We start from the raw sequence: 25,975 nt of genomic DNA, 5'->3' as shown, positions 1-25,975 counted from the left end.
TCTTACACTGAGAACACACAGAATTTCATTAATTTAAGAGTCGACCATGCGACTGCACTTAATCCACACGGCAGCCGAGTGGGCCGGGCATATTTTATAAATGAATTAAAATTCCCAGCAAACATTTAAACTTGCCAAAGCGGCCGACAAAAAGTCGCATTGGATGAGAGGGGGGTGAGTCTGAGCGAACATTTTGGTAGGAATATAAAATTTAAGCCACTACTTAAAAGTTTCGCCTTTGCATCGCAAAGTTAGCCCGGCATCAAAACTCAAACTCGCAGTGACCTCAAAAATTTCTGGCCAAGGGCCGAGCCGAGGTGTGTTTGTGCCAGTCCTAAATGCTGCTGACCCCAAGGCAAAGTTAGAAGACTCAATAAAATTTTCAAATTGATTTCGCTAATTTGTTGTGTGAACTTTTGCTACTGGCCTAGACGATTTTTCTGCATCCACACATCCAGCTCGATCCACGCCCACAATCGTAGGAATTTTCCACAGCCAAATAGCAGGCAAAAACCACTGCCAGACGTTTTGACAACGCAGCTGAGTAAGCACAGATATCAGTTACCAAGGGATGTTCCAGGGTCCTAGATAAACTGCGGGCAAGCTCCCTTGCCACCGTCCAACGCCCACCCATCAAGTAGATGAGCTCCCATTTACATGGCACGCTTCTAAATTCTTTTAGGTGTTGTGCTGGCCATATGAGCCCGGCTAATTAAAGCAATGCGATGACGGAGTGCTGTTAACATGACAAGCAATTTGTTGCGCAGGATAATGTGGCAGGGTGGAAGTTGAGTTGCAAGAATATGTGGCACTCGAGAAGCGTGGATGTGTTGTCACAATCTAAAGGCATTATTTAATAATGCTACCAACACTTTCGAGGGCTTAAATATCCTTCCTTCCTGCCTTCAGATATTTAATTCTTAAAGTATGCAGTATGTTTACCAAGCACAGTAAATACAAATTACCAAATCTTTCTGATTATTTAATCTTAAATGGAAAAAACAGTACTTTGAATAATTTAATTGTATGCATTACTGTTAGCTTCATTTAAAAAGCGTGGAAGTTATGTTAGTTCCACAGAAGCCGCGTTCCCCAATTCTTCTAGCCACTTGCAACATGTTCGATGACACAGGTCCTGTTCAGCTTTCCCATAAAATTTCCCTTCGAACAGTTTCAGGACTCTGTTACGTTGAACCAGAAACAGTCGAACCTCGCTTAACATGCCTTCGAAGTTGGCACTCCACTTCAGTTCGTCGTGGATTCTGTAAGTGTGCGGTTCTGAGATCGGATTTATCAGTGCGGCCACAGATTTGGGCATTTGAAAGAAACCAAAAAATAATAGTTAAATAAGTGAGAAGAGAAATGGCAATAAATATTTAAAATAGTAAAAGATAAATAATAACCATACCATACAAAATTGTGCAAAATAAGATCGGATTAAATGGTTAACCCATGAATACTTAGTTACCAAATCCCTCAATTTTCCTAATGGATAGTTGGCTACACTAAAAGTTGATCGGACAATACCACACCCAGTCATTGGATTCAACGCTCTTGGAATTCATAGGAACTGGAACTGGAGCAGCGATTTCTTAGCCAAGAAATCAATAGATATGAATTTAAATTGCTGAAAGTGTGTTTCGGCGAGCATCAATAAGCAATATCGCATATGGTTCCAGCCGACTGGCTGCCCCCGTAAGTATGCAACGTTCGATTAACTTGTAATTTCAGCCTCTCCCAATCACACACACACACACGCGCGCATAAGTGGGGAGGCATTTCACTCGCTTAAAATTCATGCGATAAAAAGGAGCAAAAAGAAGCAAAAAGGAAGCAAAAATTGGCAAACGCAGCACTGCGTCGCTTCGCAAAAATCATGCATAATTTATGTGTTCCCGTAACCGTTACTGTTGCTGTTACATTGCCGGTTAATGTCGATAATGTCGGGTGCCTCATTGCCTCCGATATGCCAATATATGCGCGCGTCAATATACACATGTATGCTGTGGCCATTTGGCCAACAGTTTGTTCAGCGTTTTCGGGCCCGCTGGACGCCTTCATTAACCCACCCCTGCGTGCGCCATTGCAGTTGGCTTAAACTGTTCATTTCCGCACTCGGACAGCGACTGCCATTTACTTATGCCTGTTTAACAATAATGCATTCTCGATTAATGCCGCACACGGAGCTCTGGCGGGCGGGAAAATCCTTGGCTTCAACTGCAATCGCGTAATGGAGAATCATTAATTGATGGAATATCTGGCACACATCCGAGCAGATACATCCTGTAATTAAGTCTCCCCACTGCGAGAGCTCAGAAATGTCCTTGCCTCCTTTATGGCACTACCAATACATCAGCGGAGTTGAGGACTTCCTGTTGATATGGAAGAAATATCAAAGATATCCCATTTATAGCGAATCGATCCAAGTCCATCCAATTCGTATATCTATACCATAAGCTTTAATTCAGCTCGTTTATTCTCATTGTAAAAATTTCCACCAACTCTCAGCTGCATTTGCACAAGCACAACCCCAGGAAAATGCCATCGGAAAACCCTATCGTCAATTTGTCAATTGTCTTGGCAGTGCAGTTGCCAACATTTCGGCGAAAAAGATTGATGATGATGCCAAAATACTTTTCGACTTTGAGCCGATTTCCCTGACTTTTTTTTCGTCAGCTTTGGAGCTGCCATAAAAATGTGAAGAGCAGATAAAAAATCAAAAAAAAAAAAGAGAACGAGAATAATTTGCATGGCTTAGGTTTATTGCGGTTGCCTGGTCGATGCGGTGATTGTAATAAATTGTCTGATAAAACAATTCAAAAGTCATTAAATTGGCTTTCTTGTCGCTGGCATTGCATTAATTTTGGACATGGCCAGAATTTAGGGCGCTGACCCAAATGCATTTTTTATGCTCCGCCATCGAAAGTCGAAGTAATTTAATTTCGGTTTTCCTCCTGCGCCACTTTTATGACACACAGAGCCATGGCGTTGACAGTTTTCTTGCCACTTTTTTATTTCAGTTTTTTTTTTTTTTTTTGCTTGAGGCTTTTCTCACATTTAAGCTGTTCCTAGTGAAAATCGGCAGCCAGGCGGAAAAGTTGTGAGTCGAGTTGGAAAACGAAGGGAAGGAAAAATCAAGTGAAAAGCGCTTTTTTAACTTTGCCTTCGTTAAAACCTTACAAATGGCGCCAAGTTTACAAGCCCAGAGACAATGTCAATGTAATTTGAAGGCAGCTTTTATTAGCACACGTTTCTGTCCGCAGACAAAAGCGTGAAAAATGCTAATTAAATCTAATGTAAATACTGAATGCCCTTCGAGGAAGAAAAGAAAAGTCTTCTGAAGAGCGAGGAAAATGGCTGAAAAGTTCCTTCGTATTCAAACACTTAGAGAGCCAAATTACTTTTGTGGAGAAACTTCTACTAAATGAAGTATAAAGTGCTCGGCAGAGAACTAATTCAATAGAAAAATTGTTATTCTTACTACTTGACTTTAAATAAAGTTGTAAGTGTCAAATGTGGTTAATTTTTTAGTATCAAAGGCCTATTAAAAAAATTATTAAAATATATCGGCTTAGTAGCATTACAACGCATATGAAATGAAAAAAATTGTTTTGTAAATAAAAAGTTAATATATCAAATTCTACTGTAATATTATTCTCTTTTTAAAGTTGAAATAAAAAAGTGCTAATTAAGTAATTTTATTTATTTAAGTTATTTTCTTACAACTGTTGAGTAAAAAAAGAGTGGGAAAATCAATTTAATCCAGCAGTTCTGTAAGCCTATCAAAATCGCATATATTCCGTAATAAAAAACTATCATTACAAATCAAAAGTTGTAAGTAAATAGATAAATGGATACCAAAGCATTTAATCGAAAATTCCCATTTGCGGGGCAAATGCAATAAAGTGATAAATATGGCAAATCAATGGTTTTTTCCGATTCGCTGGGTCTATGCAAAAAGCAATAAATAACAACAAGAAGTAGAAATAAAGCAGAGCATAATTGATTTTAAATCCCGGGCAATATTAAAAAATTGAGAGCAAACTACAAAAAACAAAGCAAGCGAAGTGAAAGTAAACAAAATAGCAAAACATTCGAATAGAACGTTAATGGAAAATGGGGAAATGTAAATAAGCCATTTAAATCGTGGAGCAAAATAGTTATATAAAACGATTCACCACGATTTAACTAAAAAAAAAGAGGCAAAACATAGAAATCTAAAAAAAAAACTGGATCATTTAAAGAAGAAAACTCGATTTAAATTCAAAACAAAAATTTGAATATAAAATGATAATAACATCCTAAACTTAATATTTTAAACAAAGGAAACTTAATTCAAGGCGAAAATAACTTGACCAAGATGAAGTCCTAAAAATGCAAAAGCGTCGAAGGTTCCCGCTCCTGGATTTTACACCAGTCTGCGGTTTCTTCTTGGCTAAAAGTACTTAGCCAAAAGCAACGCAAATTTGTTGCCACTTTCTTGTTAGCTGATTGTTGTTGTTTGTTTGCCGCTCGCTGTTTGCACTGCCAGTGCTGCTTGTTGACAACGGCGACAACGACAACGACATCAGTTTATTTTTATCAGTTTTATGCTAATAGATTCGAGGACACTTGCAGCAGCTGCTTCTTGGGGTTCCGAATCGACGCCATCGACCAGGACGAGGGCCAAAACCGTGACTTGTTTGGTGACTCCTTGGTGGCCAAAAGTTGAACTGAGACTGGCGTTAAAATATGCAAAATATTCACGATGCCAACATTCGCAATGATGTTTAACAGGCAAACTTGCGTACAATGGCATTCGTTCGTCCGCAGTCACCACTTGAGCCACAAACCAATTTATTTCTGAGCAAAAACACCAGTCTGCCATCACCAGCTGCATTCTGCTCTAATTATATTATTAATAATTAAGCTTGTCCTGCGGCCGAGAGCAGGCAGGGCAACCAACAGGAATCTTTGCGGTCCTGCCACAGACTAAACGAAAGACGAATTATTCTTGAATCTGTGATAATGACGCCTGGCCAAAAGGATATGTTGTGTGTAAATGGCGCACTTTGCATACGCTGTGCAGATGCCAATTTAATGCCTTTAGAACACTAATCAAAATACATTTATCTCTCGTGTAATTATTAAAAGTGGTACATTTTGCCATTCATTTCCCTTTCTATGCCATCAGTTGTGGTGCCTGCGGAACCTCACATCACTTAATATTCATTCCGCAGGACCTCAGTGATTTGCAATCAATATGCGACCTTCTCGGAACAAGTTTATTCTGCTGCGTATAATTGATTGATTTTTTCCTACGAATAAATTCTGTTTTATTTTTGGCCTTTTGAGCGAAGAAAGTGTAGACAAGGGCGTTTGGTAATGGGCATTGAAACGAAATAAAATGTCTCAGCCATATTGATATTTTGTCCTTATTCCCCCAATCTGTCCCCCCATCGATTGTATTGTTGCCGGGTTAGTCGGCCCAGCAGCAATAGAGAAAAAATCCAACGTTGTCAATATTAAAATTGAAAATATTTCATTTGCCAACCTTTTGCATAGATTCGAGCCTGCAGTCTGCCGACATGATTGGAATTATAATAAGCTTCTGTCCGAGCCAACACAAAAAAAATGCCAGAAAGATTTATCCCATCTCCTTCTTTGTCTATATCCTTGGCGATGGGCGTCTCCGTCCGGCACAACTTGTAGTTAAGTGTGCACAAGTTTGGCCCGAATATATATCATAAGTTCTCTGTGTGTTCCGCCCTTGTTGCGCTCACTCGAGCATGGTAATATTCTGCTGCCCCGAAATGTAGGCAACGCCAAATGTAAACATCTACAAACGCGCCACGGAAAATAGTGCTCTATGGCAGGGAAATTGCATTTAATTGGAAAAATAACATTTTTATGTTTGAGTTATTGCTGAAGTCATTTTATTTAAATCTGCATCACATAACAATTTATTTATCTGAAACCTATTTTTTTCCCTGCATGTTTAAAATATTCGAATGTTACTAGTATTTTGTACACAGCTGTATGCAGATAGGGGCGCACATCCTTACGTATTGATGCTTATAAGCATACCCACATTTGTGAGCATTTTCTTTGTTCACAGTCATATCGCATTTCCCTTACAATGGTCACTTTACCACTGTTTACTGGATTATGCAGCTTTTAAGATTTTCATTTTTACATTAGAATACATCAAAATAGAAGCAGTCTGTTTGCCATAGTTCAACATACAACTGCAACATCTGTTTGCTTAGAAAACTACAAAATATTCTCTTATGGAATTATCCTTTGATCCAATTTGACACACACACACAAAAATGGTTCCATTTGCTAAGCTGCAAAATTGACTCATTCAATATTGTATTACACTCGATTTATTTACAGACTCGCCAAGAATAAATTTTATTTGAATGGCAAAGCCAGTAATCCCTTTTCGTTGTCAAAATTGAAATGCAGATTGTACGCAAAAATCATTTATTATGCATGGCTTGTGTAATGAACAAAAATAAAAGTCGTATGTACATTCATGTATATAAAAATACACATCGAGAGTAGAGTGTTGGCTTAATTGGCAATTTGTGGCTGAGAATGTCAGGGTGAATGAATCAGGAGTGGATCAAAGGAGCATTCCAATCCCCATCTGCCACTGGCACCATTGACATTGATTTTCTAAAGATTTTCACGCTGACAAAAGACGCCCACAATAGCCGAGTGAGCATTAACGTAATAGAAATTGAGTTTCCTTGCCCATTTCCATACTCCGTTGGTCAGGTGCCAAGGACCACATCCTGTGTGTGGAATTCCTTTTAGCCAACTCACCCGGCGTCTTCCGAATCGTGTGTCTGCATATTTAATGGGACATGTAGATTTCATCCATATACGCTTTCGTCCACGGCATCGTTATCCTTTGTGCGTGGTTAATCTTCATTAAAGCCAACTTCCGCCGTTGCCGGTTTTCCATTTCCGAATGCCTCAAAAACACCGCGAACGTGTTGTGGAATTGGGGAATGGGTTTCTCGAGCACAGCCTGTTGATATTATTCGCTCTTTATGCCCATTTTTAATGCATTTCCGTCTTGTACTTATTTCTGAGTGGATTCATTTTGCGTTATTATTATGCTGTACGTGTTACAGAATCCATTAAAGTTATTTCACTACATGAAGTTACCTATAATCAAAGCACAAATGGCTTAATTCGGTGCCGTTTTGTTAACCCAATTCTTACCAATTTTCCGGAAAATTTTTGCTCATTGATAACCTTGAACCCATCCATACATCAGTCGTGATTTTTGCGCTTTGGCCCCCAACGCATCTGCAGTGATTTAATGACTGCCATCGACCCTTCGACCCAACTCCTCTTCCCTTTTGTGTACGCCCTTATTGATGATCCGCACATGTCTATGGGCTGATGAGTCGCAAGTGGCCCCAAAGGGATAATAACCCTGACCATAACCTAACGCACACAATCGCGCACACGCGAAATGGCCGACACGCAGTGATTTAAGCTTCATTCCTGCCCCGGCCACGCGGCGTATGAGTAATGTGCTGCGATTGACCGCAACGTTGACTTGTTGACGCCGCGCGACCCATTGAGCCATAAAACGTCGCACTTTTTCGCAGTTTTGATATTCGATTTGCCCCCTCCACTGAGGTGGCTGGTGCTAAACCAAATGCCGCCTATATGGAGAGCGTAGAAATTGGAAAACCGATGTGGGAACTAAATGAAATTGAAGCTTATGTGGCTCCAGAGATTCGATCGATGCGCTCAGTAAAACCTGTGCACTTAGAAAAACTTATCCTATAAGAACTATTCTTAAAAAAAATATGTGCAACCGCAACTCCCACTTAAAACAGAACCATTTATTTTTAGGAATAACTTTCTAAATTTCTCTTTGTGCAGGCAACTTCTAATCCTTCGCGTAATTGACGTTTGATTGGACCTGCCCGGCCATGGAAACGGCCAACTTGCCACCTGCCCGCCACGTGCCCATGCATTAAATAGCCAGGGCAGTTAAGCCGCAGGTCCACCCACCCACCGCCCACCAGACCCCCCCTCCCGAAAAGGAACACACACAGCCCCACACACATGACCGCGTCACGAGCGGCGAAACGAACGTGACACATGGCGATGTACTTTTATGCCAGCAAGATATCAGCCATCGCCTGCGGAACGCGTTGCAAGCAGACCGTGCTGCAGAAGTCGCGGGGTCAGCGCGACCGGGACAAATGCCACCATGGCCATCATGGCCACCACCAGCACCACCGGCGCCACCACCGTCGACGGTGCCGCATTAGCAGTAACAGCAGCAGCTCGGACAGCGAATCTGCGGATGACTGCTGCCTGGAGTTGGGCGAATCTGGAGCGGATTCGAGGGAAGGCGGAGCAGGCGGCGGAGCCGGATTACAGGGAGCCCAAGGCGGCATATTCTCCCTGGATCCGGGACATCTGACGGCGGAGACAGCTCTCCTGGGTGGCAATATTCGCTACAGGCGACGACACAGCGCCGAGCAGTTGAGTGCCTACGATCTGGAAATGGGGTTTCAGCAATTAGAGGTGAGTGAAACTCCCTGAAAACGCATTTTAAGCTGTCTATGAGTATGAAACAATATTTTTAAGTCCAAAAGCATCAAAAAGCTGTAGAAAACATTGAAATGCCATCATAAATATGTATGTCCTTGTGGCTTCTGTGGCACAAATATCTGCCAAAATGGGAGGAGGAAGTCAATATTTTGAATAGCTCGAAATATTTCATTGATTTTGGCTTTGTTTGTCTGACTTGCAGCTTGGCACCACAATATCGGTTGGGCCGAAAAACGAGGATTTGGTCCAGTACGATGTGCCCAAAAATCCGCACAAACGCAGCCAATGTGATATTAATTTTGAGGTAAGCTGTGCGGTAATTAAGAGCCACTGTTTGTCCCCATTTGCCAATTCAATAATCATTTTTAGTTGGCCGTCAACGAGCCAGCATTTAATTAGCTAAGTAAATTGGTTTGATTTCAGTTTCCATTGTTGAGCAGCAAACATTTTTCATTAAACTCATATTTGACTGCCGTTTGTTTCTATTTTCACAGAGCTCGGTTTTGGGCTCCGGCGGCATTATGTACATAAATGGTAGAATAGTTTCCGGGCCACTGGACTCCCTCATCGAAACGCTGCTGCCCAAGGATGTTGTGGACTTAGATAAGGTGGGTTTACATATTCGAAAAGGTATTTCATAACGCTCTTTAACTGCTTAATTAAGCGTAGCGAAATACCTAATAATATATTTTAAAATATTTATCGGCGTAACTACGAAAAATGAATCAATGTACCCAATGCATATTTCATAAATTCCATCGTGTGCAATTAATAAATATTAAGCTTTTCATTTCAAATGTGCTTTCGCATTTCATCATACAAATAAAGTGCAATTTTGCTATCCATATTTCAACTGGTGAATAAGGCAATAAGTTAAACGAAAACATTTTGGCGCACATAAAGATGACATCAATTATTTTCATTAAAAATATATGAAAAGTTTAAGATTCAATTTCTCGAACTGGATAGCCTTTCCGGGTGTTTTGCTCCTTTCCCCGCCGTATTGTACACGCCAAATGGAATACAAATCAGTTCTTACTTAGTCGCAGACACTTAAAGACTTGAACGCTCGCCAACTTGCGTTTGTTGGCACGAGCCAAAAACCACAAACCAGAGGGCAACCGACAAGCCGGCGAGTCCTTTTCCCAGGATCAAGGACCCCAGGCCCAAGGGTCTAACGAAACAAGGACCAAAAGCCAGGGAACAAGGACATTCTTGTGTGTAAGCACGACCATTCAGAGGCCACAGGCAGCAAGTGCAAAAATAATTAATTCGTTGCAAACAAATCCAGAGATTAGCGCTAATTTGATAGTGCTGAATGTGGAATGTGGCCTCCGGTCAGGGAAAACTTCTGAGAGCTGGACAAGCACAACGAAAACACCACTAATTGGGGGGATCTTCTAGTTGAGGCAATTCACTGAGAATATCGCATTTCCAAGTGGAAAACACACATGTATAATGTATTAGAAAATGAAAATGTGCTTGGTTGTTATAAAGTTATAACAAAACAGGATAAATTCGAATACATAATTGTATCCTTTAAGTTAATTGCTCTAGGTAGTGAGTGATGAACTTGAGCAGTGCTCTACTCTTATTTTGTGGCCTACATCCCTTGTTTTTCCTTTTAACCTTGTTTCCTTTCTGCTTATTTGCGACTTGCAGGAATTTGTATTCTCGTTTTTATTATCCTGCCGCTTGTTCCTGCGACCCCACGAATTGCTGGGCAGACTGCTGGACTCGGTACCTGATAGCGAATGCTTGGAGTCCCTGGTGTCCCTGCTGGCCGAGTGGACGATGAAGTTCCCCTACGACTATCGGGATGAGCGGATGATGAGCCATGTCAAACATATCGTTGCCAGGTGAGGAGAAACTGCTGTCCAAATGGCACCCAATCATGAACTCAACTCTCTTCCACGCAGATGTTCCAATTCGCATTTGGAAGCCGCTGTCTCCCAAACACTGAGTGCCTTACTAAAACGACTGACTGATTTAGAGAGACATGAGGCGGACCTACGAGCCTGCCAGACCAACGACAAGGTGAGTGGATGGTTGGTCAGTGCTGTCAGCTGTGAAAAGCCATGTCCCAAAAATATTTTAAAAAAATTTAAAAGCATATACTTCCTTTTGAAACTTAAACCGATATAAGTCTTACTGTAAGCTATAATATAACCTTACTGAAAATAGCTTGGTTTCCAAGGCAAACTATCCAAGTTGCCAGCACTGACCGGCCTGAAAGCAATCTGCCTAATCTCCGGCAATTGTCCTGTTTTCCCTTCTTTTTCCATTATGTCTTTCTGTGGCGATTTTCCCCGCAGTCTGCATCAGAAACTCCACTCAACTGTCCAACGGCCACGCAGTACGCACAAATCGTTTGTCGGGTGGAAAAGAAACTGGCCAAGCACATTGGTGGCGAGGAGTTCCTCCAGTGCAGCAGCATGATCCTCCTCGATAAGCAGGTGAGCACCAAGAGAAATTGAAGTGGAAGTTACTTAAAAACTCGTTTAAGAAATCACAAGATATGTCTTTTAAATTATACATTTCTCTACTAATTATGCAATTAAAATATATATATGCACACCATTTGCATTTGTAAGAAAAATATATGGGGAGCTGGCCATATTTTCGCCTAAATGAACACCCCTCATCTGAATTAAATTATATTCTCAAGTTAAATACTCTCCTGATGGCCAATGTTTCCCTCTGCATAAGTCAACGCAAGAAGAATCTGCAGTTTTGCATAAATTACACCGAGCACTCTCGCACATAAACAATCGCACTCTCACGCACACACTCGCACAAGCGCCAGGACCTACAAGGACATGCAATTAAAATGACGACAAGCCGCTTCATTAACAATGCCCCTCGCCATTCCACTGCGCACCTCATTTCAACAACCATTCTGAATCCTGTGCCATTTTCCATTCTTTAATGCAGAAGAAGTGGGACCAACCATCCACGTCGGGCGCTCCGCCAGGAGCCCAGGATCCGAAGAAGACGTGCAACCTGGAAACCTATCTGGATTGGTCGGCACGTCTGCGTCTGTTTGTCTGCAACGAGATCCTGCAGGTGAGTGGACGAGCTCATAACCATTTGGGGGTCAGCACGAACACTGCGCCGCACTCCATGCCAACCGAGTCCGATGCTGAAGTTAAACGGAGCGCATGAGTCCTTAGACCCAGTGGATTGAATTAAAATTCCCATGCATGTTGAATATGCTGGGAGAGCACGTCCATCCAAGTGCTGCTCCCTACATCCGCGGTCGCAAGAATAGGAATCACTTAAGCTATCTATAAGTGTGTGTCTTACAAATAGTGATATCTTACATCTGAACATATCGCTTACTTCTAGTTCAACAGTAAAGAGCTCATTTGTGGGCTATATATTTAAATATCGTTCCTATTCTTGTGGCCGCTGCTGTTCGAGGGCTGTATGCATACAGAACGACTGGTAAGATGGCTTATAATTTATGCCGTTCGTAACTGTCTCATTGACAGTTTGCCAGTTGGCCGTGTAAGCGACTCGTTAAAACTTTGCCCAAGTCACGTGGGTCCCGGCATGTCCAATGTCCTTTTCCCTCCCTCCCCTTGCCCATGCTGATGCCCCTGCCCCTTATCGTCTAACTAACTTCCGTAATCAAATAAATCTTTCATTTTGCCCGTGCCCGCTGCAACATCATTGTTTTCCCCCCGCTTTTCCAGAGCGTCGGCATCGAGGGACGCAGTCGAACCGTGGAACTCTGGAGCGGAGTGGCCCAGTATTGCCTCCTGGTGGGCAACTACAATAGTGCCACGGCCATTTTGGAGTCCCTGGAATCGCCGGCCATAGCGCGGCTTAAAATTACGGTAAGTTTGGCAAATAATATCTATTTAATTTGTGCAAGCCTGTAATTAATGGCGACGCCCGAAAAAATAGGGCTGATATATATGGCATCATGTATCAGCGAGCGATAATGTCTAATTTATATTGGTTTTATTTATCGCAAACAAAAACTAATTTGATGAACAATTTATTGCTGCGGGATATAATTTGTTGGCTGTAATTAACCAGCCGCTGGGGTTAGCATTCAAAAGGAATTGATACAATTTGGTTCGATCGAATTATCCTGATGACGGAAATGACTGGCTTTGAAATCAATTTAATTAGAAATTTAAAAAATAAATTGATAGCAAATAAATGCACAAACAAATCGTTCTTTTAACGATACTACAATTTTAAATGCGACGAAATCACTGCATTTCCTCAACTTCCGCAAAAGAAAGTTAAGCCATATTTTCTCCAATTCCGAATTTAACTATAGCGAATATCACGCAGTACGTGCTGCTTCATAAATTTGAGAAATAAGCGCTTGAAATTAAATAGACAGCAGTTTTATAGGCAAATTACGTGGCAAGGCAGCGAAATGGGTTCCTGGTTCATAATTTCCCATGGCAAAGTGCGCAGTGAAACTTTAATTGGACTGAAACAACACAACGCCGTTCTTTGCATAATGTGATGCGTAAACCAAATGGAAAATCATTTGGCCCCCGACATCAATTCCTGCCTGACATTTCCACATGACGTACAGCCAGCATTCGAGGAGCAAATTTCCATAAACTCGGGGATCTGAAACTTAAGCTTAGCTAAAGTTAGTCGGTACAGTCGAGGAAACGAGCAAGGATAATAAAATTGTTCCCTTTGCCATGTGAGAGTGCGACTGGATCCTTACACTCGTATGTGCACTGTAATTGTATGCTGTTAAAAGTTAGAAAGCAGCGCCTTGGGCCATTTTCATTCATGGATTGAGCCAAAAGCGCTGCTGTCTGTTTGGTCGAAGGCACAAATACACTATTTTTTATTAAATTAAGATCTTCAAAGCTGCTAAGCTATGTGCAGTAAAGTAGTAATTCGAGATATTCACTTTTGAAAACTGAGATTTGAACAGATTTGTTCGTCCAAGGAAATGAAACTAGAAATGTGATATTAATGTAAAATGTTACTTTCAAATGAAGGACTTTAAAATGCAAGTCAAAGATGCGACTACCTCCTTGTTTCTCCCCAACCATCATATCCTTTTTCTTGCACTTTTCTGTGTGTGAATCCGAAGCAAATCCTTTTGCCTCGAGGCTGGACGCCTAGTGCCTAGGATATTTGTTCGTGTCAGCAGATATTTATGCAGCCTAATGCATTTTGGCGAAAAGGAGCTTAGGAGATTTAGGCTGAGTTCCTTGAATTAAAGTCAAATATTGAAAGAAGTAATGGAGAAGCTTAGAAAAATGCTGGTTGTTTGGCCTGTAAATTAAAGTATTTGAATTCGTAGATACTCTCCAGAAATACGACTTTCTCTTATTGCAGTTGGTTCTTACTTACCAAGGAATATATTTAAATAATAATTTTGCGCCACTTTGTCACAACAACAGAAGTTTTCTCCAGCGATAAAAAGATTTTTCTCCGGCTGCCAAAAAAAGAAATGAATTGCGGGGGCGAACTGAAAGAGAAATGACCACGCCCAAGCAACCACATTTTCGCTGCAGTTGGCCCAATTTCATCAAGTTTATATATTTACTCACTTATTTGGCACATTGCCCACACCTTCGTCCTTCGTCCTGCGTTCGGTGTCCTTCCGCCCACTCCTTCAATAGACCGCAGCGTGTTGCCGTGCATTCAGCAGCAAATGAAGCTAGTTTTCATTAAAAAACTTTTTAATTAGTTAATGGATTCCGCATTTCAGCCCTCCTTTGTTGCCGCCACAATTTAACACTAGGCTTGGCCTTCTTTTCACCCACTCATAATGAAAAAATCAAGTTAAAAGTTACTTAATGTTACTTTTTGGTGATTTAAATGCCTTCGGCTTCTGCTTTATACATTATGAATGGCTCTTCTTTTTCCCACTGCTATGTTGTGTGTGTTCTTTACTCTCAGTACAAATGTGCAGGTATTTAGAGAGCAAACAGCACTGAAATATTCCAGTAAGAAAGAAAGAAAACTTATAAATCAAACCCAATTAACTTGTCCAGAAGCCGCACAACTTTCTGCTTTCGCCTGTTAGTTGCTTTAATGAAAGTATGTAGAGAATACAAATATTTAGTGCACTTATTGAGATATAATTACTTTTCATAATACATACATACTCCCAACACTTTGTCCACCTTTTCTCTGCAATATTTAATTCCTAGTGCTGCTGCACTTTTTCCTCTATAAATTCTGTGCACAATGGGCGCTGCAAAGTATGCAGCGAGAAATGAAAAAAGGAATCCTCTTGCCAAATAAAAAATGAAAGGGAATTGCATAAATTTACAGAACTATGCAAAATTCGAGCAGCAAAAAGTGGGCGTGCATTGTACTTTCGAGAGATATATGTGTACAAATATATTTCTATAGCTGCTGTTGAAATGTTTATGTGCTCGCATTGGATGATGGTAATAAATGTGGTCGGAAAACTGAAAACTTTAAATTATTCGCCATGGTGAGAGGTGTAAAAAATGTTATTATAAATGGGCTTCTTAACGAGCAGCCAACTTTCGGATTCCGTGTTTACAACAAAAAAAGAAATGTTTTCTAATGGAAAAGCACAATAAATTCGCTGAGATCCAGATTAAGATGCCGTCCCTTTTTCCAGTTTAATGCGTGTGAAATCCCGCAAAAGCATTTCCCTGATGCCTCGGGAAATCCTAATTAATATGTTATCACGCGAAGGCCAAATGTAGCCCATAAAATTCGATCTAAAGCTTTGCGGGGCAAAATTACAAGCATAAAACTCGCACAGACCGACAGAACAAACAAAACCATAAACTTTTACAGCCCCAAAAAGCGAAACAAAAAACAAAAAAACACCCAAGTGGGCGGAAATCGGGGGAGCGTATCAAGATTGCCACTAAAAACGATGCTCATTTATGGATTTCGATTTGATTACAGTGGAGCAAATTGCAAGTGACGTGTCAACAATTGGACTGCATGCAGCGCCACGCCGAGGGTCATGGACATTTATGGCAGAAGCAGGCCATCTCCCTAAATGAGCAGCAGGAGGGTCTCAAGACTGATAAGCAGCCGCCCAAGCAGCCGGCGGCCCAAGGAGCAACTCCAGCGCAAGGCGCCGTCGCCATCGCCATCACAACGTCACCCGACTCGGATGAGAAGCCATCGACAAGTGGCCGAGTGGCTGGCATAGCAGGTATTTCCGGTACGAATGCAATGCGGTACACTGGGAGAAATACTTTAACTCAGCTGGTCTTAGTTGAAGCAAACTCTATATATACCATACATGATTATCTATAGAACTATATACAATTCATAGTGCTTATAAGATGATATTCCTTTTTCTCCCTGTGCACCCACCAGCTGCAACAATGGAATCCGCTCCAGTTCCTGTGGCAAGTGGCAGCAACGTGGATGCTGCAACTGCGGCAAGTTCGACGGCGGCAGCAACCACACCATTAGCAAGTTCGGGCAAGCCAAATGATTGGGTTGTTATTCCAGTGTTTGCGGATATTGTTAAACTGGCGTTGGGCGAGCGTGAGAACTGTTTGCAGCGGTAAGTTCAATTTGCCTGCCCTGATTGATGGCCAAATCCAGGCCAAATATATGTTATGTGCGCGCGGCCAAAGGGTCGTATGATTAATATATATGGCCCATCCGCCATGGCCAACTATCGCATTTCCAGTGGACTTTCGTTTCACTTAGCGCCCAATCGTATTTACATACACGCTTGTATTTATTTACGCTTTAAATTAATTAACCACAGAGTGGTAAAATAAATGATTATGTGCCAAACGACAGGGCGGAAAATCATTTTAATGGATGTTCATAAAAAATAACATAAATATAAAGCTCTTTAGCCGTTGAATTTATTTGTTTTTATGCCGAGCGTTGAAGAGTGAAATCGATGGAAATGCGTATTTTTTCGCATTTCTAAAGCATTTATATTGAATTGACTTTAACAAGTGACCGAACAATCGGAAAATAATTAAAAGAGATTTTGTTTTTAAAGCCTTTGTTCATGAGTACTGTTTAATGTTCTTAATAATAAAACGGGATTGAAGTTTTTGAACATTAATTGCTGTTCTTATCCCTTAATTGGGTTGTGATTATAATCAAAAAAAAAATCAATAACATAAATCATTTGGCAGAACAAAAAAAGTAAAATCATTTGAATACTTCCCGAAAATAATACATGTAATTGAAATGAATATATTTCAATAATTAATACTTTTCTGGCTGCCGCTATTTTCCCATCGAATGCCAAATCTGAACCATATCATCCCCTTAATGGGCCCCAATCCCCTCATATGCATTGCTCCCCTTAGGACCTAGCGATACGGAGCTCAAATAAACAATAAAGTATGCACCACCGACCACTGGTGGTCACAATTGACCTCATTAGGCTGGCTGGACTGCGGGTATACTACACATTCCGGCGTTGCAATTTATTCCCTGAAATATAATCAGAACGCAGTAGTTGCCGCAGAAATAGGCGAAATAAATCCGCATTGATTCAGACAATTTCAATGTCGCATTCAGTTTCACCGTGAAATGTAGCGTGTAAGCGTGAATCGAGTTCTAAAAGCGCTAATTAAGCGATTCGCTGTTGCATTAATTGCGAGGAATGCACTGCAAAACGAAAGAGACCGCTTCGAGTCCCTACTAAATGGGATGCTTAAAAATTTTATGTCTTTAATAGAATACAGATGGTGATAAATAGCAGCAGCACTTTTCACTGTAACTCCGCCCTTTTAAGCCCTTTTTGCATTGCCTTTTGCATTTTCCATTTTGCATGGCAAACACCAGCCATGGCTTTTTATCAGCCAGCAAAACATACTTTTCCCACAACTCGCACTTATGTTCTCCGCTTTTCCTCCCTTTTTCCGCCCTTCCAGCTTAGCAAATGGCCACATCAATATGGCTGCCTTCGATCGAATGGCCGCCATTGTTGGGGCATTCACCAAACACATGCAGGCGATGAAGGCGGCCCAGGCGCCATCTAGCGGCGAGTACGAGCACTTCTGCCGCCACATGCAGCAAACAACGAAACTTGGCGAGGCGGGTAAGTAATATTCGCCGGGGGGTCAAAACTTTTCACCATACCCTCGGACTTGTTTTCCACTTGTTTTTTATTCGTTTGCACTCTCCACGTATTTTATCGCATTTTTGCACATTTTTCACCGGCATTTGGTGACTGAAGGAGTCTTTGTACCCTTCAAGAAAAAGTGGTTTTTTCAAAGAGTGCAGAAAAATAGTTCAAGATAGACGAATCTACTTGGGGGAGGTGACCAAATAAAGTATATAAAATAACTTAGAATATTAAATGTGTGTAAATGTTGTTGAAGATTGTATCCATCGATATTTCAGGTTAATAAATGGCTTAGACTCCTTTGGTAGTGACATAAGAGTCCGAACGAAAGGGTATTCCACACTTCGGCTTTATAAGACAGCTGCAATCGCCTTTCCATTGTTTATTTTCCTTCAGTTTGTGTAAACTTTTAGAGCAACGTGGCCAACAGCCTGCGACTTTAAGTGGAACAGAAGAGGGACTTCCCCTGAACTGCATACATACATAGATATGTATGTATGCGCACAAGTTAAATTGTTTGAAAAGCCTGTGGGAAAAATTAAATAAATTCGCGACTGCTGGCACAGGACAATTTGAGAGTCGTTTTACTAAACGATAATTAAAACACAAACAAGGGAAATATGGAAGCCAGACTATGAACATATAGGGCTAGAACCGCAATTTTTGTGGTAAACCAAATCTGGTTATTCCGCGTGCTCCAAATTGCTTTCAAGTTTATAGTATTAACGTCCCTCTATGTTTGCAGAGCAGCTTATTTAATATCGCACTCCATAACTATTTTCTTTCCGTCCCTTTGGCTCTAAACCCAGTTTGAAGCAGATTTGCCGCTAATTAATTCAAATTAATAACCGCAATAAAACCGCGGACAGACACTTTACGACCACCAAATGTTTATGAACTTGGATAAAACTTGGCGAGGGACTAGTTCCATTCCCTCGTTTGCCAGTAGTTTCCATAGTTACACCCCCTGCCCCCTCGTGAACCCTTGTTTTAATAACAATTCATTTCCGGGCTGTTGCCTCTGCGCTTTGTTTTTACTACTGATGCTGGCAAACTAGGAGAACGCGATTAGAACGGGATTTGGTGGAAAATATTGTTTGTTATTTATGATAAATTAAATGGCGTTTTCCTCCTGCAAAAAATATGCATGGGAGAACCTGGTAAACAAATTGACTGAATTTAAACCCGCATAGTAAGAGGGTACCATCTGAGTAAAGGGTATTTGATAGTAGCGACTATTTCCTTGGTGTGATTTTAGCTTGTGAATATTTAATTGCAAGCCTTAGAAGCAAAACGTGCCTCAATGAACTAATTTTTTGGTAAAATCACTTTGCTTTTATACTTTTCTAATCATATTTCTGGCAAATAGCCCGCTGCCCAGGCCCTAAAGTTGCAATTAATCCGCACATCCTGCATCTTGAAGATAGAAAAGTTCTTGCTAGCTCTGTAAATATAAACTAGGAACTGGGGAAACTTGCCATGTCCTCAAGCCGGAGACAGCGCAACAAAGATATAAAACAGCGCCCACAGAGAGGCAACAAAACAACCTTGCAACAAGGTGCACCACGTGTTTTCCAAGAGCGTAAAAAGTTTTCCCGAGCGTTCTCCTTTTTTTTCGCCCTGTAAATCCTTCTTGGAGCTGTCGGCAATGCCCGGCAAGTTGATATATTTTTCACGGAATGTGCACATGACAAAAACCTGAAAAACTATGTGGGTGCAGCGGGGCGGGGCATGTCGCATGAAAGCGGGCAAAGACATCAAACAGCAGCAAGAAAGTGCAGAAATGAAAAGCGACAGAGATGATAAATAAGCTTTTTACATGTCTATGCAGTTCTGAAAAATAGTTATTATTACTTAAAACTATTTGAATGCATAAACAATTATGTTAACTGAGATCCTTGAAACGGCAGGATTATAAATCTACATGAGTTGCTAGGTAGTTTTAACAAATTTGGAAAAGTATTTGAAGTGAATTGACGCTTTATTTATTTATTCCGAAACAACATCTCTCAGATACCTAGCTACATTTTGAAACTTTGAGGCATCTCAGATGCTAAAGCAAACTCTGGGCACACATATACATACGTAGGATCTACGAACTCATTATAAACCCAGGCAGTAGAAGGCAACTTTTAAAGGCTTTTGCCACTGGCGAAAACAGCACAAATACCAACAAAGGCGTGGAGTGAAGTTGTCTTTGGGTGTTGCGGCAAAACGCATCTTGACAGAAGCGGAAGTTAAGAAGTAAAAATGAGAAAAAATGCCGGAGAATGAAAACTTATGGTGGAACGCGCGTTTTTTTTTTTTTTTTTTTTTTTTTTGTTTGTTTGGAAAATCAACAGCCTGAGCCTCGAGCTGGAAAACTTTATCGGGGAAAACGCTTCATGTCGTGCATAACGGGGAGGTAAATGAGATTTGCTGGGAAAACACAAAGCGAGGGCTCAGCTAACCAAGAAAACTCTATTTACACGTATGCAGTGAACTTTTCGAGGTGGAAAATGTTGGGGGAACGCTTTTCTTTGTGTATTGCAAGGGCGCATTATTTATTTTTTTGCATTTATCCTAATCAGGTCAAGGGACCTTTGAATTTATTTAAGTAGGCTTAAGTAGACTAAAATGAAATAAGCCTATGATTTCTAAACACATTTTCACCAAATCCTGTTTAGCAATCTTATAAAAAAATATAAATATCTTGAGGCGTAGACTATTTTACTATAATCCTTCTTTAGAAGTTTCTTCAAGAGAATTCATGTAGCAGCTGGAGTTTCTTGAAAAAAACGGATTAAAAGCCATTTGCATTCGTTTTGTTTACGGCATTAGGACTTGGCCAAGTTCCGGTTGAAAGTTGGACTTGTTATTGTGGTTATATTTGCTTTCGATGCTGCATCGATGTCAAACTTGTTTTCCAGGCTGTCCAAATGGCTTTCCACCTCTCCAGTGCTTTTTTCTTGCTCGGCTTGGTGCCATTCTTTTGGAGTTGCTTGTTTAGCCAAGTCAAGCGAACATCTTCTAAATCAGTTTCCTTTCTAAGAACTCAAACGAAAAAACTGTCCACCAAGTTGAAAAGTTTGGCTAAACTTTAAGCCGACGTCAGCAACGCAAATGCTAACCAAGTCCCATGAGGAAAAGAACTGTAGGAGTCCAAAAGTTATTTCCAACTTTGATGCACTTTCGAAAACTGCATAAATAAATGTTGGTCTTTCTTACATCACTCGGCGTCTCGGAGCTGAAGGCATTCGCAGTTCCTAAATTATACTGACCGAAATGAAATGGTTCCTCTGCGTCATTTTAAAGTTTCCGCTAATGAAACGGGGAGGGGCACCCCGCAGACTTATTTATCAGGTCCACACACACACAGAGAAAGACAGTGACATAATTGGGTTTAAAAGCAGCGAAAACGGAGGAGCGACCACCAAAGCGCCACCTGCTGGCTGCTGAAAAATACGCCATGCGAGTATACTGTGTATGTTCTGGAATTTCTTTTTGCGATGGTCAACCTCGGCGGGGCGGAAAAAAAAACTTTAATAAACTTTCTGCGGAATTACATGACTTTAATCAACCTTTGCCGTCTTTATAATCGCTCCTTGTCTCTGGTATCCTTTTTTATCCCCTCGTTTTATTATCCTTTGGCCCCGTTAGACCACTTGTACTGCATTTTAGTTGATTTAAGCCATTCGTGTTTTCATTCCCTCCCTGCTACTAAACAAGTGCTTATTCTCGGTTTTTATGCTCTTAATCTTTAGAGGCGCATTCTTGAAACTTTTTACCTGACATTAAAAAGCAAACAGCAGCAGTGCAGCCCAGCGAATTATATACACTGTGGCCCTCCTCCCCTTCGTCCTGCACTCACTTCACCCACTGCGAAATATGTTGGCCATGTCGGGAATTTTTTAATAACAACCCCTTAATGTGGAGGTAATTGTCTGTTGGCTGGTTCACTCTGTTAAGACCTCGGGGGAAAAGTATGTCGGATTTAAGTCGACTGAAATGTCGGTGGAATGCATCGTTTGGTCGGACCTGGAAAATGCAATCAGGAAAATCTCAAAAGAAACAACTCGGATTTATCTCCCGCTGGTGGATAATTTTGACAGCCATGCCAAGGCAGAAAACAAAAGATATTTCACCTGTTCTATAAATTCTATTTAAATGAGAATAAGATAACATTTTAAATATTGTTCCCAAAATGCAAGGCGCACGAAAAGGAAAAAGCTTTTAAATCGCATCAAAGGATCAAAAACGCATTTAATTGTTTTCCCCATTCGCTCCGCATTTCTCTGGCCTTATTTTCATTTTTATTTTATTTCATTTTATTTTATTTATTTTGCCTTGCAAATCTAGCTGCACACACTCTCTGCTTTTTTTGAAGACATGAGCATTGTTATGTGAACCAGGCACTCCAGCATGTGATATGACTGGCAAAAGGAGGAAGGAGTCAAAAGGACAAACGTGGCACCGAAAAAAAACGTCATTCGCTCGAATGTGTGGCAGGTCCTTTGGCTGTGCTCCTTCCCTGTCCTCCTGATCCTGGCCAGCAAAATGTGAGTCTAGATGTGCCTATTCAAGGCAGCACGTTTGCAAGGAGAAGGCAAAAAATGGAAAAGTTGAAGCATCTCACAAATGCGAAAGCACAATGTATAGGAATTGCATTTGGATGTGCGAAGAAAGTGGCCAGGAATACAATTTTCTTGCGAAAATGTTTGCATTTTCCAGTGGCTGCTAAAATAATAATCGCACACACACACACACACACAGTGGGTGTCAAAAGTCAGGACCACAGAATTTGCACTCGTGCTGCATTAATCGTTAATTGCCACCAACAAAGCCAACTTCATTCGAGAGCAGGCCAAATACCACATAATCAGGTCAACAAGTCCGAGGAATTTCCCACAAGCACCCCGAAATTCTGGCCAAACACCACAGAATTAAGATTTCTCCAGCATATTGCAATGGGCCATCGAGTTGACCGACCAAGCGTTATTTCAATTGTGCTCATTAGACTCTGGATATGGTAATTAGGGCCGAACCAATGATTGGAATCCAAACCAAGGCATTAGGCCGGAATCCTTGGCCAAATCATCCCTGCTTCAATGGCGGCGCAAAGTCACTCACTAATTTTCATCATCATTATTATCGTCATTGTTTGGCCTATTCAGTACATTGTTTGGCCGAGAAATTAAACTATAAATTGCATAGCAAATTGCAAGCCAGGTACAAATGGCTCTTATGCTAAGCTTGGCCATATGTGATTTGGCCAAATGGGATTTCGACTTGGGAATTAAGTGCTGTGATCATGATTAATTTTTAAGGAGACTGTATTTAATTAGAAAATCACTCCAAACGCTTTGGTTGCAACTTTAAGATGTGTTTAAGCACACAATAAATTTACTGGATATTTTTTTTAAATTCAAACATTTAATAGATGGAATGCAACCTACAACTCTCTTTTCCCATTGAGCAGTGAAAAATGCGCAGATTTATATTGTTTTAGACACTGTCGGCAGAAAAACCTGACAGGTCGGCCGACATTTCAGACATTCCAGATAAATACATACAGATAAGTCGGAACTGCAGTTAGTAGTAACTGCCCCCCCTTTTCGCCCACCGGAAAGTCACATCCCATGGGATCCTAAGCCCACTGACAGCAGCACGTTATTGGCATTCAGTTGTGGGCAGATTTCATTTTCCTTGCTGCCTCACTCACTGGGCAGAGTAAACTGAATTTCGCAGGACCTCCAGCTGGGGTGTGGAAAAATGACCGTAGACTGTCCTCGTTATCTATCACCTGTCCAGCCTGTCATCCTTGAAGCCCTCATCTCGGCCGGAGTCAAAACAATTTTACAGTAGTTACGGCTGTCTGTGGCCATTGTTTGGTCTTCGAGCCGGAGCAAAGTAATTGATGCCTGGCTGAGTCTGAAAATATATTTCTCCGGCTACGGCTAGATGCCCATTTTTTATTGTCTTCAAGGCGAATCTATTATAGTTGGTCAAATGCGTGACTTGTGGTCTTTTGTCAGCTGACATGAAGGCAAACCAAAATTGGGCATAATTTTTAATAGGTTCCAAAGTTAATGGACTCCCAAAATGATAAACTGAAACCACAATAGCTATGCGATGCTCTCTCTAAGTGCATTCTGAAACAAAATGACTGTTGCACTCGAGTACATTTTTTTCGAGTTTCCAGGGGATTTTTTCCCAGCTAACCGCTCGTTAGACATTGTGTGGGTGGGAAAAACACCATGTTACGCCATCTAAAGTAACCAGATCCTAACGCAACCGAACCAAACCGAAACCCAACCAAACCGAACCGAGCCGCCTCACAAATCTTCAGGCGAAAGGGGAAATATTTACACGCCACACACGACTCCATTAAAACTAAACAAGAGCGTGGAAAGAAAGTGCTCAGTCCGAGGTCCTCAATCCTGGCACACAAGCACAAAAAAAAGAATGAGAAAAATGGAAAAAGGGGCTCCATGGTGTTAGCCATGTTCCATAACCAACGGCCACATTTCTTCATGCTGCTGGCTCAACTCGAAAAAGCTCATACTCCGCTCCATGCGGATGTTTTGTAATTTTCTGTGCTCAAGCATACGGAGTATGTGAACACAAATCCGATAAACACACAAACCAAGGCAAGTTGGGGGGCGGTGGGGATTTTCGGGGCAGCAAGATAGTGGCCAGGGGGCAGGACATGCCACATTTTGCGGCAAGTCAAGCGCACATCTGCTGGCCAAAAGCGCTGACCAAACGAGGCTGCTACCAAACATTGTAAAATTTTAATGGGACTCATGGTGTGAATCGGACACCACCACCTACTGCCCCGCCACTCTAGTTTACCCATAAAACTGCGTGGAAAAATTCGCCCCTTTTTTCTTACAACTTTATTAAATTCCCTTCTATTAAAACGCAAGTGGTCCGACCCAAAAAAAAGATGCCACACTTGTCGCCACTTGACCAGAAGTTAACCCATCCCGAAATGAGTTTCAGTTGGGCCAAGTCCTCTAAAATAGTCGTATGAAATTGCACGGAAATGTAGCACAAGTTATTTAAAGGATGGTAAAACACTGTTCCCATTTTCGAGAAAAACTCCAAATTTATCATGGCTTTAAGTGAGTATTTATCGCAACTTAAATATGCAAATGATCTAACTGGCATAAATTAAAATGATTATCAAACAGCTTCCCACGTGCTTAAATAAAATAGCTGTGCACATTAAATTTTAATATTTTTTCCTGACGGGGCGTCTAAAAATAAGTAAACAAAAGTTTTGAAGGCCTGGAATTTCGCACGCGCTGGTTGAAAGTGCTGGTCACTATAAATAAGAATCGAGAAACCTTTAAGTCGAAGCTCTAAATGCCCTGCAAGTGGAATTTTCGAGGCTTCTATTGCTATAAATATCCTTTGCCAAGCAAGTACGTTTTAGCCAGTAACAACTCTTTTTAAACCAATCATGGTAAACAAACTGAAAGGACTTCAGAATCAAGTAACCATTTACATTTGTTATTTTTGGGAAGAGGAGCATCAAGCATTTTGGCACGCATCACTGAGATCTTTTCGGACAATTTGGATTGTGTTTGCGTGAATGTATTTATTTTTATTTTTGGGCCATGTCCTTGGGTCCTGACTACGCCTGAGTGTCGTTTTCAATCAAGTGGACAAGTGGAGCAGCTCGAGTAACTGTTTTGTTATTTTCCTGATTTTTAGTCGGCCCACTTCGGTGGACAAGCAGCACTTGTTTTACCCATTTCTACCAAGTACTTTGATAACCAAACCAAGTTGTTTGTTTTTTTCCAGAACTAATGATGGCCTCATTCGACTGCGAGGAACCCAATAATGCCGAGAAGCTAATGTACGATTTAAACTAGTAGGATATGCGTAGGCTTCACTAATAATAGCGACTAAGAAAGCATTTAAAGTTAGCCTAAGCAAGTACTGTACATAAAAGTTAGGTAAAGCACTTGGATATTTAGCGTTAAGTAGATAACAATAAACCAATCAGCTGTAAAAACTATTCAACACAATTAATACGTGTGTACATGGACTATCTGTAAAGTAATAAAGTATATGAATATTTGGCATATATATTTCTGTGGATTTTGCTTACAGCGGAAGATAATTAAGAAAATAGAAAGAAGGTAAGTTCGAGTTTAATACATTTTTACAAAAAGTTCCACGACAATCAATAAATTGATAAGCAACTGCTGCAAGGTAAACAAAAACATCCTTCATCAATAACACCTGTGCAAAAATATTCGATAATTTTGGACTTCGGCAAATAAAAATGATCAGCTGCATAAACTAATATTTAATAAAATCAATAAGGCGGGTAAATAATTGAATAAATATATGGGTCATTGTATT

The 25,975-nt window shown here is 40.9% G+C and overlaps 1 protein-coding gene across 3 annotated transcripts; it reads left to right on the top strand.

The window, feature by feature from the left end:
• The first annotated feature begins 1,245 nt into the window (after positions 1 to 1,245).
• On the top strand, positions 1,246 to 25,696 carry LOC6730837. Of its 3 annotated transcripts, none has more exons than XM_039293594.2 (13): positions 1,246 to 1,695; positions 7,894 to 8,547; positions 8,777 to 8,878; positions 9,069 to 9,182; positions 10,237 to 10,433; positions 10,494 to 10,611; positions 10,890 to 11,030; positions 11,512 to 11,640; positions 12,273 to 12,416; positions 15,466 to 15,730; positions 15,889 to 16,081; positions 17,424 to 17,590; positions 25,409 to 25,696. In XM_039293594.2, the coding sequence occupies exons 2-13, from the start codon at positions 8,116 to 8,118 to the stop codon at positions 25,477 to 25,479; spliced, it is 2,073 nt and encodes a 690-aa protein (XP_039149528.1). In that variant the 5' UTR covers positions 1,246 to 1,695; positions 7,894 to 8,115; the 3' UTR covers positions 25,480 to 25,696. The 3 variants fall into 3 exon arrangements, with proteins under 3 accessions (XP_039149528.1, XP_039149532.1, XP_039149525.1); XM_039293598.2 differs by having other exon boundaries at positions 1,247 to 1,695; positions 11,509 to 11,640; positions 15,466 to 15,721; XM_039293591.1 differs by having other exon boundaries at positions 1,248 to 1,695; positions 11,509 to 11,640.
• The last annotated feature ends 279 nt before the right edge of the window (positions 25,697 to 25,975 follow it).

The sequence above is a fragment of the Drosophila simulans genome, chromosome 2L, assembly GCF_016746395.2.
Source record: "Drosophila simulans strain w501 chromosome 2L, Prin_Dsim_3.1, whole genome shotgun sequence".
Lineage (NCBI taxonomy): Eukaryota > Metazoa > Arthropoda > Insecta > Diptera > Drosophilidae > Drosophila > Drosophila simulans.
This window is presented reverse-complemented; position numbering and strand designations above follow the sequence as displayed.